The sequence below is a fragment of the Canis lupus genome, chromosome 13 (assembly GCF_011100685.1).
Source record: "Canis lupus familiaris isolate Mischka breed German Shepherd chromosome 13, alternate assembly UU_Cfam_GSD_1.0, whole genome shotgun sequence".
Lineage (NCBI taxonomy): Eukaryota > Metazoa > Chordata > Mammalia > Carnivora > Canidae > Canis > Canis lupus.
In genome coordinates, this window is record NC_049234.1 from 44,910,149 (window position 1) to 44,924,082 (window position 13,934).

Genomic DNA, 13,934 nt, shown 5'->3' on the forward strand with positions numbered 1-13,934 from the left:
AGACAGTGAGAAAACAATAGTTTTTTAAAAGCATTGATAGAGTTAAGCAGTAGAGCAAAAGAGAAATTCTCCTTAATTCTCTTTGATGATATTATCAAGTATTCCTTTGTCAACTCAATGATTGTTTAAATACTGGCCGGGTTATGGTTGTGGGATCTCTCTCTCTCTCTCTCTCTCTCTCTCTCATAAATCCTAGAGGTATACGGAGTCCAACTTTCAAATCAGTAAAGTGACGTTTTAGAACCTCTTAAATAGGTAACTGTACTGGTAGGTGTGGGAGTTTCAGTTCAATGGATCTAGTGAGCTTTAACTCTGGATGGCTCTGAGCTACAACTTACAGCTCAGTTTTGAGAGTTTCATTGCAGTTAATAGGAGTTTTAAAGAAAGCTTAGAATTCCTCACTGATCACTTTAAGAAGCAGAAGCTCTGACTCCTCCAACACATACTATGCACCACCCCCCGAACACACGCACCCTGTCAGGCCAGATATGTTACATCTGCACAGCCCAGATATGTTACTACCCAAGGTCTCAAGTACCAATTGGTTTTATTCTATAACAAGATGATGAGTATATTAAAGCCACTGGATTTCAATTTCCTTGAGAACCTGCCTAGTTCTGAGTTTTCTTCTCCTTTTTGAGTATGGAGATTACGGTTTTATGTTAGGGCAGTTCATCTAACAATAACTGCTTTGCCAAAGTCTGCTTTTTTGCATTGAACAAGTACTACTTTTATTTTATTCTATATTGTGTGCTTGTGTTCATCACTTTTACTTAATTAGCTTTATATTCTTTGCATCCTGTAGCATGTTTGCTGGTGGTTTGTTTTCTCTTTGATATTTTGATTGGTTTACATTTGTAGATTTTCTCATCTTTAAAAAACTATTTCTGAAAGTATGCACTTTGCACTAAGATTTCCATCCCTTTTCCTTTCCAACTTAATGCACTAAGCATCACTTTCAGATTCCTCTGCTTCTGGGATTCTAACATATTTTCACCGTACGTACGGTTTCTGTTCCTTGATAAATTTTCAAGTATGTATTAAAATATTCAGGTTTACAGAAGCTATAGCCTTTATCTTGTCCTTCCAGGCAAATATTACAGTTCCTTATTTTTCAACAGCTTCGCAAAGGCTGAAAAATTTGCCTCGTACTTCCCTCAAAGCCAAACAGTTGCTTCAAACTTCATCTACAAAAAGAGGTAACTACAGCCTCTTCCTAAGTTTTAAATTTCAGGAAATAATCTAACAATTAAATCTTATGCCTTTTGGCATACTGAGTCATTGATGTCTGTAGGGCATGTTTTAGTCTTTTTCTTTTTTTTTAATAAAGTGGATTCATTCTCTGTTACTTGGATAAACCCAGAAGAAACTAATTTTCTGCAGAGGTATGTATTGGGTTGATCTTCTGAAAGGAATAAATGATAATGTAACATTTTCTATTAGAGAATTTATCATTTTTCTTAACCTAAAACTGAAGGTCATTGTTTTAATGTAGATGAAATAACAAGTGCTTTAAAATGAACCAAATGCCAGACATTTTATATGTGAATTCTTTTCTTCTGACTTTTGAGTTTTAGATTTACTTATCAGTAGGATGAAAGGGGAATGCTTTCTCATTAGAAGTTGATAAACATTAAATCACAAGTTGTTGTGGTTAACTGATAATGTTTGGACTATGTAATAAGGGAGTGGTAGCTTTTTTAAGAACTGAGACTTGACATATATGAAGGTTGGACACCAAAGCCATCATATTATTTTGAAGAGATTGGATGTATGGGCAGCTAGAAAGAAGTAGATTGGGGAAAAGACCTTAGAATTGTTTGGATAGGACCAGCAGTAATAAGAATGATGAACAGAAGCCTCAGAGGAAATGGGATATAACCAGTACAATGAGGAAAAATATTTTCCCTATCCAGGATATGTAGATTTCTTGACAGTTTCAGAACTCAATAAATAACAAAGATCTATGAGGGGGATAAAGTATTAAAGGACAATTATGTGGAAAGAGAAGGTTTGAGATTTGATTGTTGAAGAAAAAGATTTGGTTAATATGGGTCCAAAGGTCCTGAAGTACACATTTTAGGAAGTTTGTTAATGTATAAATGTTTTAGCAATGATTTGGTGGATTAAATATGATTTAAGGAAACAGTTTTAGATAATGGAATCCGAAGGAAAGAGAATAGTCAAATGGAAATGTTGGATGTGTGAATATTTGCGTTTTGAATACTGGAAGTTGATCATAGCCTTCCAATACAAATGTCTTTTGGTGCCACTGTCAGAAATAAGACTGGATGGTGTATGTTCTTTTGATAGAAAAGAAGATGACTTATTTGGAATCACTATAGAAAAAGGTCCTTATAGAAATTATTTGAGGACCATAGGCTTCCTTTTTTTTTTTTTTTTTTTTTTTTTTAACGTCCAGATATTTTTTGAGTACTTGATGAGAGGTAGGTGAAAACAGGAGCATCAAAGGATTGTGGTGTCTAAAACAGGACAAGAGATTACTGTACCATAATAAAACAGGGTTTAAAAAAAAATGGGATTTTAAGTTCATATAAATCTTATTTGTTGTATCCTCTATAAGCTGCTTCATAATTTTGGGGGAGGATCGGGTAGGTTTAAATAATTTTAATTTTGTTTAAGATTTTATTTATTCATGAGAGAGAGAGAGAGAGAGAGAGACAGGCAGAGGGAAAAGCAGGCTCCATGCAGGGAGCCTGACGTAGGACTTGATCCCAGGTCTCTAGGATCACGCCCAGGGCTGAAGTCGGCGCTAAACCGTGAGCCACCCAGCCTGCCCTAATTTTAAATTTTTACTTAAGGATTTTTTTTGCTATTTATTAGGTTAAGAAGATCTTAACTTCTGGCTGGTTGGTTTTGGGTTTTGGTTTCTTTGTTTTGTTTGCCTGTGTGGAGGTTACATATTTTTGTTAATCTGAGCCACCAAACTCCCACCCTCCATGATAAAATAGCAGAAAAACCCAATCTTATAATTCCTGGTACCTCTGGCTGCCTCACTGACTTATGGTAAAGGGAAAGAAGTTTGTATGTTTCTGTGTTAGGTTTTGTTGTTTTGTTTCTTTTTAATCTGTTAACTTGATCCAGACTCATATTTTTTTGGTTGTTGGTGTGATTTGGAGATGATCATTTTACACTACTAGAAGTTCTGAACCAATTGAAAAATGGACACAGATATACCACAGGATTTAAAATATTAGGTTAGGGGTACTTGGCAGGTTCAGTCGGTAGAACACATAATTTTTTTTTTTAAAGTATTTTATTTATTTACTTGACGGAGAGAGAGAGAACGAGCAGGAATGTGGGAAAGGGAGAAGCAGGCTCCCCACTAAGCAGGAAGCCTGATGTGGGGCTCAATTCTAGGACCCTGGTATCATGACCTGAGCCTACGGCAGACGCTTAACCAACTGAGCCACCAAGGTTCCCGGAGCATGTAATTCTTGATGTTGAGGTTTTGAGTCCTAGCCCTATGTTGGGCGTACAGCCTACTTTAAAAAAATAAAAATATTAGGTTAATTACTGGTAAAATTGAATCAGAGAATAATACATCTTGGATCCAAGGCCAAATGGATTTTCTAATTTCCCCTCATAACTAGACTTTGAAAAAGAGGAGTCTTCACTGAACTGTGGAATTCTCTATTCTTGTTCGGGATGGGAGGCAGATGAGATTCAGACACCATGCGGTAGTAGGTACCTTTGTCACTTTAAATTTGGACAAGAGAAACATGGAACTAGATAGCAAATTGCCGCAAAATCCATTGTCCCATCCTGGGGATGAACCTATAATGTCTTCTAGAAAGTTGATGTACTTATTTTAAGGACTGATAGGATCGTGGAAAGAGGAAGAAGGTGGTTCCCTTGACAATTGGAGATATGGTCACTGTTTTAGAGAGAGAGCCAGCACATTCGAGACTGGGTGGGGAGGAGGAGAGAGGGAGGGAGAGAATCTTACATAGGCTCCATGTTTAGCATGGTGGCTGATGTAGGGCTTGATCTTTTGACCCTGAGATTGTGACCTGAGCCAAAATTAAGAGTCACATGCTTAACCAACTGAGCTACTTAGGGACCCTGGTCACTTTGATTTTAATTGCACTTAGTAGTAGCTGGAGTTTGAAGATGAGAAGGGAAGAAAGAACTGTGTTGCCTGGGACACACAAAGGGACACACCATAAACATTTGTTGAATGAACATAGTCATGCCACTAACTCAAGCAAGGCTGGACACATTCCCCTTTGCATTTTCTTCTTACAAGGTTTATTGTTTCTTCAGCCCATCCCTCTCTTTGAAGAAAAAAAAAAATCCATTGTGTATTGTTAAGGCTTCATAGGCATGATTGCTTAAACTGCTGTGACAAAGAGAGATTCATTCCTGTTTGTTGGGAACTCATTGAAGTGGAGGTAAACAAAGTAGAGACCTCACCAAGTCAGAGGGAAAAACTGAAGACTACTTAGAAAAAAATGAATGCATAGATCAGGACAAATTAAAATGTAGAAGCATATGTTAGAAGGAAAGAGGCAACTAAAGATAAGTTAGCTAGGGATGGTAGTTAAATATTCACTGTATTTTGAATATTCAAAGTGAGATAAACATTTATAAAAGGCCATATTTTTTTTTTAATTTATTTATTTATGATAGTCACAGAGAGAGAGAGAGGCAGAGACATAGGCAGAGGGAGAAGCAGGCTCCATGCACCGGGAGCCCGATGTGGGATTCGATCCCAGGTCTCCAGGATCGCACCCTGGGCCAAAGGCAGGCGCTAAACCGCTGCACCACCCAGGGATCCCATATAAAAGGCCATATTGATAGGAGGTTAAAGTGCTATATGATATCAGACTCTCGGAAAATGGAGAACCTAGAGAATTTTGCCATTACCTTGGATCCTAAATTTAAAATTTCTTGTATTCCCTTTTCATTAACAAATATTTATTGAATCTATATCATAAACAAGATACACTCATTATTATATCCTTCTCCTTTTTTCCTGCCTCTATGTCTAGCCCCTCTTTACTTTTTCTTCTATTATAGCTGTGGTCAAAGCCAGCCTCTTGTCTGGTGTTTTTAGATACAGTTAAAATGATCGGAGTTGGTCCCCTTCTCGTGATTTTGTTATGTAAAATTGAGAGTATATGAAAGGAGAGGGTACAGGGCTCTCTCCAAACCTACAAATTCTTATCAGCCATTTCTGGTTTTATTGGAACGATAATTGAATAGATTTTACTTATATTTAGAGTTGGTAAGTCTTTGTGATTTTCCAAGATCTTTTGTTCTTTAGTTACAGCTTGACTACATGTATCAGTTTCTTTTGCTGAGAAAGTCCTAGATCAAAAGTTTCTCCTCTCAAAAAAAAAGGTTTCTCCTCTGAAATTTGTGCCTTTTTAAAGAATAGTTGGAGCTATAATGCCTTCAAAGATCACCTAATTTCAGTTAACCTCATTATATTCTTACTCCTTTCTAATCCCCAAGATTATAGTAAGGCAAAAAATGCTGTTACCATTAGAGGAAACAATTTTTTTAATAGTAAAACTATAGCTTAGTGCACTTTGTTTACTTTCTAGTTTTCCCTCAGTTATACATTGACCTTGTTAAAATATTTCTCTCCATATTCTGAGATTGTAGAACTTTTTGACTTGTCCTTTCATATACTCTAGTGCATTTTTCTAAGAATTTAGAATTAATAAATTTAGGATTTCTAACATGAATCTGTTTATTTAAACTTTGTTATTTAAAATTATAACACAAATTCAGAAAACCACATAGTGCATAGAGAGTTTAATGAATTCTTGTAAGACAACCCCCTTGTGACCATCATTTATATCAGGACACTGTAACTTGCTACTTCAGAAACTACCTGTCTGCTTCCAAACACAATCCTCACTTGACCCACTCCCCCAGAGTATCCATTCATTTGAATTTTTATAGCAATCACTTCCTTCTTATGATTTTATCATCCAGGTAATGGAACTGTAGATCTGCTTCTTTAATATATGTGTTTTTACATTTCTCTTGATTTATACTTTTCTTCCAACTCTTACCCTTGTTAAGTTTGAAGAAACCACCAGATCATTTGCCCTATAGCTGTGGATATAGATACACAGGCTGGATCTTGCTGATATCTTTTCTATGATGTCATTTAGTAGATTTCTCTGTATTTCCCATAAATTGGTAACTGGACCTAGATGCTTAATTGGATTCAGTTTTGCTGTTTGGGGCAAGACTATCTCAAAGGTGTGGTGCTGCTTTAGCTATACAGATGCACAAGGCAGGATTACCTTTTTTTTGTGATATTAACAGTCATTGATGCTTAAGGCTTATATCCGTATTTTATTAGGTATTGCAGAATTAGTTTATTTCAATTCCAATACTTTTCTTTGGTCAGAATACTTATATAAAGAGAAACTTATTCTTTGCTCACCCAGCAGTATACTTTCATTAGGATATTCCAAATAAATGCTTATTCTTTCTCACAGTTCACTAATTACAAAATAAACTGGCAATCTACCATCCTCCAAAGGTGACCCATATTTTTCTTAAATATATGTCATTATGATTTTATAGATTTAAACTTTTTATTTTATTTTTTTAAAGTATTTTTTTAAATTTTTATTTATTTATGAGAGAGAGAGAGAGAGGCAGAGACATAGGCAGAGGGAGAAGCAGGCTCCATGCACCGGGAGCCCAACGTGGGATTCGATCCCGGGTCTCCAGGATTGCGCCCTGGGCCAAAGGCAGGCGCTAAATTGCTGCGCCACCCAGGGATCCCCTAAACTTTTTTTTTATATATGTTTTGGTTCATTCTCCATATTTTTCCAACTTTGGTGGAAGCTGCTTCAGGTTGGCCTCAAGTCTTTTTGACACAACCCTAGTAGTCTTTGATACTAACTGGTATGACAAGATTGGCACATCTTGTACATTTCCAGCTACAGACCTAGATTTAGTTATTTCTCCAAAAAGTCCAAATTTCCTTTGGTAGGAAATGGTATTTTTAGAACCAAAATCTGTGTTCTAGCTCTACTTATTGCTACTGGGTTGGTCATTGTTTCTAGGTTTTTTAGTTATTAGTTACTAGAGTTAGTAAACATATGTGTAGATTCATGTCTGTGTATTCTTTTAAGATTGAATGCCTTAATGAGTTCGTGGTGATACTACCTATTCAAATTCAAGGTTTAATGGTAATGACTTAATCTCTTAACTTACACCTGTATCTTTTTTATCTTGCTCTGAGAGCCCTATCTCTCAACAGATAGAATATCATCTAACAATTTGTTTTGGGACACCTGGGGTGGCTCAGCAGTTGAGTGTCTCCCTTTGGCTCAGGGTGTGATCCTGGAATCCCAGGATGGAGTCCCACATCGGGCTCCCTGCATGGAGCCTGCTTCTCCCTCTGTCTATGTCTCTGCCTCTCTCTCTGTCTCTCGTAAATATATAAATAATTTTTTAAAAATTGTTTTATCCCATATTACACACAAAATCTGGGGAAAACATTAGCATAACACCATACAATGTGATTACTGAAAATAGTCTATAAAACTTTTTGCCCGGGCATCTAGATGGCTCAGTTGGTTAAACGTCTGCCTTCAGCCCAGGTCATGATCTCAGGGTGTCAGACTCCTTGAGAGGGGAGTCTGCTGCTCTCTCTCTCCCTCTGCTCCTCCCCCATTTGTGCGCTCTCCATCGTGCTCTCTGTCTCTGTCTCATAAATAAAATCTTAAAAAAAAAAAAAACTTTTGCATTTGATTGCCTTTTTTTAGTAGATACACTGCATATCCATTATCAAAGAGTTATTTGTATTCTTTTATTTAGTCTTAGTTCTACATTTAAATATATATTTGATGCTTACCTTCAGTCTGTACATTACTGTTTCACCATTTTTCTTGTTTGAAGCTCATTCTCTATAGATTTCATATAAAGGAGTTATAGGAGCAATATCCATTCACTCCAATTTTTGTGTATTGGTGACAGTTTGACCTTTTTATTTTTGAAATTCATTAGCTGGATATGAAATCTTTGGTTGACATTTTCTTGAGTGTCTTAAATACATTTCTCCATTTTTGTCAGGAATAAAAAGTTGTTTCTCTTACATTCATGTGGTTTTTGATCTGGATGTCCAAGGATGTTTTCTTTTTCTTTAAAGTTTAATAATTTATTTTTTTAAGATTTATTTTAAAGACTTTATTTATTTGAGAGAAAGAGCACAAGCAGGGGGAGAAAGGCAGAGGGAGAAGGAGAAGCAAACTCCCTGCTAATCAGGGATCCCAACCTGAGATTCAGTCTAAGGACCCTAGGATCATGACCTGAGCCAAAGGCAGATGCTTAACCTAGGAGCCCCTTGGATTTTAGAGAGAGAGCGAGGAAGGAGGAGGAGGGTAGAGAATCCTGAAGCAGACTTCCTGCTGTGTGCAGAGCCCAATGCGGGGCACAATTCCAGGACCCCAAGATCATGGTCCAAGCCAAAATCAAGAGTCAGCCGCTTAACTAACTGGGCCATTTAGGTGCCTCTAAAGGTCAATAACTTACAAGAATATATCTTTTAAAAAAATTTTTTTTTATTTATTCATGAGAGACACAGAGAGAGAGAGAGAGAGGCAGAGACACAGGCAGAGGGAGAAGCAGGCTCCATGCAGGGAGTCCATTGTGGGACTCGATCCCTGGACTCCAGGACCACGCCTTAGGCTGAAGGCAGGCACCAAACCACTGAGCCACCCAGGGATCCCCCGAGAATATATCTTAATGTTGGTCATTCTGAGTTGATTTCCCCAGATATGTAGTGTGTTCTTTCAGTGTGGAGTTGCACATAATTTAAAATGTCAGATGAATTCTTTTGAATCATGGTTTTTAGTATTCTGTTCTCTTGCTTTCACTTTCTTTTTTGTGGGGGCTCCTATTGCACATTTGTTGGATATTCCTTACCTGTCTTCTGTATCAATTACCTTCCCTTGAATCCTTTTTTGTATTTCTTCATTTCTTTTTGTTCTGTAAAAGTTTCATTTTCTATTTCTTTTTTTCATTTTCTATTTCTCTTAAAGCATTATCTATTATGTGTGGTAACTCTGGTGTTCTTTCTTAGACTTCATTTTAGAATGATTTAGGTCCAGTTCTTTTCTGTGTTCCATCACCTCATTTTTGAGGTGCTTCCCATTCTAATTTATGATGTTCTTTCATATCTTTTATCATCTTCTTGAATGTTTTTAGGATTTGAAATATTATAAGTTTCATCTTTTGTATGTGTGCGCATAGTGGACATGATTTCTGGCAAGGTTTTACCATTATTAGAAATGTTATTCTGCTCCTTTCTTTTTTTAATAGTAACTTCATGTGGGATTTGGCCTCATTCCTTCTCTATTACTCATTTTTCTTTGGAATTGGTTTTTCTAAACATTTTGTAAGGGAACTTGATTTAAGATCTTCTAATTTTGTGTCTGTAGAGATCCTTCTTCTGTTGTTTTGGGAAGCTTAAAAAATATGACTGCTTATTTTCTGAGATTTCTTACCTTTGCTTTTCTTCCCTACTTATAAAATCATCCTTTTAAAGTGTACAAGTCAGTGTTCCTTAGTATATTTACAGAGCTGAGCAATTATTTTGACGTTAGAGATTTTCATCACTCCCGTAACCCATTTCCCACTCCTTCCACCCCCTGGCAACTACTAATCTTTCTGTCTCTGGTTTTATGCTTCTGGCATTTCATGTAAATGGAATCCTATAATATTGATCTTTGTGACTGGCTTGGCATAGTGTTTCCAAAAGTTCATCCTATTACAGCACATGTTAGTACTTTGTTCCTTTTTGTTGAGATACAGTATTCAGTGTATGGATATACCAAATTTCGTTTATCCATTTCTCAGTCATGAACATTTGCATTGTTAACACTTTTTGCCTATTTTGAAAATGCTGTTAATGCTGCACAATTTGCTGGTAGCTTATTTATTCATATCTACCAATTTTTTTTTATGTAAGGAAGAAAAACTATAGTGAAGACCATTCCCAGGGGGTGTCTTCTGCCTCATATGTTTAATCTCATGATAACTGTGTGCTTACGAAAATAACAGCGAGTCATGTATAGTAATGCAAGAAGAAATCAAAGGCTTCCTTGTCTTTTTAATTTTTTTGTGTGATTACTTGTCAGTCTTCACAAATTTAATAGGCCTTGGTATCATGTATTATGAAACCTGCCTAGGGTAGTAGCCTCACAAACGTTCTAAGTCTAGTTGAAAATAAACTGGTGAAAATAACATTTTAATTTCTACTCCCAAAGGTGTTTCACTTTCCCAGTAAAGAATACCAGTCTGGGAATCAGGAGATGTAGGTTCAGGTTCTGATTTTCTTGTTTGCTCAGTTGGTCTCTGTAATTGTGGCAGTTTTTTTTTCTCTGCACAGTGAAAAGGTTGGCGTAGATAGTCACTAATAACTCTTGTAGCAAGGTCCTTTGACTCTAATGAGAGAATCATATTTATACCATTCCTGCCATCTTTAATAACAAGGAATTATTTTTAAGTCTTTATTATGTCAGTAACCTATTACTATCCTTGATGTGTGTAGACCTCGCTAAGTAACTGGGATCATGTAACTTACTGTAGTAAAGGAGAGTAGACAAGTATTTTTGTTCTTAATCTTTTTAATAGGGGATCCCTGGGTGGCTCAGCAGTTTAGCGTCTGCCACTGGCCCAGGGCATAATCCTGGAGTCCCGGGATCAAGTCCCACATCAGTCTCCCTACATGGAGCCTGCTTCTCCCTCTGCCTGTGTCTCTGCCTCTCTCTCTGTCTCTCATGAATAAATAAAATCTTTAAAAAAATAATCTTTGCTAAATAATTGAAAGGCATATCTATTTTAATAAATGTTTTCCCTCATTGGCCACAGTGGCCAGTATTTGGCAATGTGTATATTTTTATTGTATACTATATATTTGATATTTACACGTTTTAAACAATTATACAGTTAATGGAATTTATAGTTTGGACATATCACTGTGAAGACCACCATTTGGAGTATCTATTTTTTTCCATACTGCTATGTACATTTGAGATATATTATTTATAAAACATTCTCTGAATATTTATCAGCCTAAAAACAGTATATAGTTTACTCAGTTTTTCTCATTCTAAAGTGCCTATTATATTTTCTAAATTTCAGTTAGAAAACTTACCATTTTTATTAAATGCTTGTTAAAAGACAAAAATGAATGTTTTAAAAATAGGAATCCTCATATCACCCATCATTTCATTTCAGAGGTGACTTAGACACCAAGGTTAGCATTCTTAGTCATGTCAGTTTTATAATTAGAGTTCTGATTCTTGCTCAGAGTAGATAACACAGCTTCATTTTATGCCTCGATTTAAGTGTAATTCTCAGTATCCAGAATGAGTAAAGAAAAATTATGACCAAGGTGCCTGCGTGGCTCAGTGGTTGAGCGTCTGCCTTTGGCTCGGGTCGTTAGTCCGGGGTCCTGGGATTGAGTCCCACATTGGGCTCCCCACAAGGAGCCTGCTTCTCCCTCCCTGTGTCTCTGCCTCTCTCTGTCTCTCGTGAATAAATAAAATCTTTAAAACAAGGAAAAGAAAAATTATAACCTACTGTCATAATTAATTTGGTCAGTAAAGCCTAATTAATCCCTATGGTTTAGTTAATTTATAAAGACGGCCTAGGAGATAACTGTCTTGAGTAGCATTGTTGAATATCTCTCCAGAGAACTCAGCTGCAACAGGCTGAAAGACTCCAGTATTCCTTAAATAAGGAAGGCACAGGTGGTAGTATGCCTTATAGTTTGCATAATATTATACATGTACCAACTATTTATACATTACTCATTTGATTTTCATAGCTAACCTGTGATATTTATTAGATTTACATCTATAGATTTCTCTTTTAGGGGAGCAATACAAATGCTGTTGAATTTTTTGATTTCTGTACATTCATTACTACTATAAAGAAATACAGTCAATTGTTATGTGTTAATCTTCTATCTTGTGAATTCGCTGAACTCAGTATTTCTAGAAGTTGGGTTTTGTGTATGTGTATGTGGCTTCCTTGGGATTTTTGATGTAACAATCAAGAAGACAGTTTCTTTCTAATCTAGATGCCTTTTATTTTTATTTTCTTTCTTGCACTGACTAGAACTTCCAGCACTATAAATAAGTGGTAAGAGCATGTATTTTTGCTTTGTTCCTTTCTTAGAGGGGAAGCATTCTTTCACCATTAGGTATAAGGTTATATTTTTGTAAATGTTATTTATCAAGCTCAGGTTCCCCCATTCCTGTTTTTCTCAAAATTTTTATCGTGAATATGTGTTGAATTTTGATGCTTTTTTGCATCCGTAGGTGTGATCATGTGACTTTCCTTCAGCCTGTTGCTGTGGTGGATGACATTGATTTTCAAATTTTGAACCAATTTTGCATCCTAGAGTAATCTCCATTTGATCATGGTATATGATTTATATATGCATATATATCACTGAGTTCTATTTGCTAATAATTTGTTAAGGAGTTTTATGTCTACATTCATGAGAGAGATTGGTCTATTTGATACCTTTTTTTTTTTTAAGATTTTATTTATTTATTCATGAGAGACACACACAGAGAGAGAGAGGTAGAAACAGGCAGAGGGAGAAGCAGGCTCCATGCAGGGAGTCTGACATGGGACTCGATCCCGGGTCTCCAGGATCACACCCAGGGCGGAAGGCGGCACTAAACCACTGAGCCACCAGGGCTGCCCTTGATACTTTGATACTGTTCTAATTTTGATACTGTTCTAATTTTGTTTTTTTCCGGCTACTTGTGTCTTTCTCTGACCCCACTCAGGCATTTGGTAGATGAGGCTTGGGGGCATTTCATTACTGATATGTGGGAATAGAAGCCCAGGTTTTCTACTCAGTCTCTGTTGGCATCCAAGGGAAAGGGGGGCCAGGTGGTGGAGGTGGGGGTTCTGGCTCCCCACTTGGTCTCCACTCACACTGTGGTGGAGGTGGTCTTGATACCACTAAGTGAGCGATCATCAAAATCATGACTCTCTACTGGACCTTCTCTGGCACCAACCCATGACGAGAGAAAAGAACATCTGATTACTGTCTTCTCTGATACCTTCTCTGATACCTCTGATACCTAGAGAAGATATTAGGGCACCTTGTTAAACATCACAAGAATAGAAGTCTGGACATCCCATCAGCCAGCACTTACTCATGTGGGTGAGAGTAGGACTATAGTTTTTCTGTGGTGTTTGGCTAGAATAGAATAATTATCTGAAAATTTTCTTTCCTAGTTCTTTGGCTAGAGAGAGCAGACTTTTTTTTTTTTTTTTCTCTGTCATACCTGATGGCTTTTTCAGGTTTCCAGTTTCTTCAGCTTTAATTTGGAATATATGTAAGAAGAAAAACCTAGCAACTCATTACCATGTCATCCCTTAGGTTGTAACGTCCCTAGGCAGTCTTCCTTTCTCCTCTCCACATCAGAATTTTATGTCTGTTTTGTATATCATGCCCAGGGTTTTAAATTATACTTAAGTGGGTGAAATAGGGAAAAATACATCTGTCCCATTTTCCCAAGTGGAAGACTGAGAGTCACATTTTTTAAAAATTTCAGGAGACAGTCATTTCCCTGGTAGTACTATTAATAGTTTAAAGGGTGGTCAGAAGTCTTTCCAGAGGAAAAGATGCCTTTCATAAAGCCTATTTTCAATATAATATTTGGGTAAGACATTCAAGACATTATAGATATATTCCAATATTTGTAAGGCTATCAAGTAGAAATGAAACACTCTTAGCCTCATTAGTGTAAATGCCTGATTTCACCATGTGCTTTACATAACTCACCATAAGAAGGAAGCCTAGGGGATCCCTGGGTGGCTCAGCGGTTTAGCGCCTGCCTTTGGCCCAGGGCACGATCCTGGAGTACTGGGATCGAGTCCCACATCAGGCTCTCGGCATGGAG

At 36.8% G+C, this 13,934-nt stretch overlaps 1 protein-coding gene across 2 annotated transcripts in view; it reads left to right on the plus strand.

The window, feature by feature from the left end:
* SLAIN2 (SLAIN motif family member 2) overlaps positions 1 to 13,934 on the plus strand; it is a 77,032-nt gene that overhangs the window by 45,401 nt on the left and 17,697 nt on the right. Inside the window, exon 7 of one of the 2 annotated variants that reach the window (XM_038556040.1) lies at positions 1,122 to 1,199. The exons of the other annotated variant lie outside the window; for it this stretch is intronic. Within the exon in view, the coding sequence (XP_038411968.1) occupies positions 1,122 to 1,199 (78 nt within the window). The remainder of the gene's footprint in view (positions 1 to 1,121; positions 1,200 to 13,934) is intronic. 2 annotated transcript variants of the gene reach the window in all.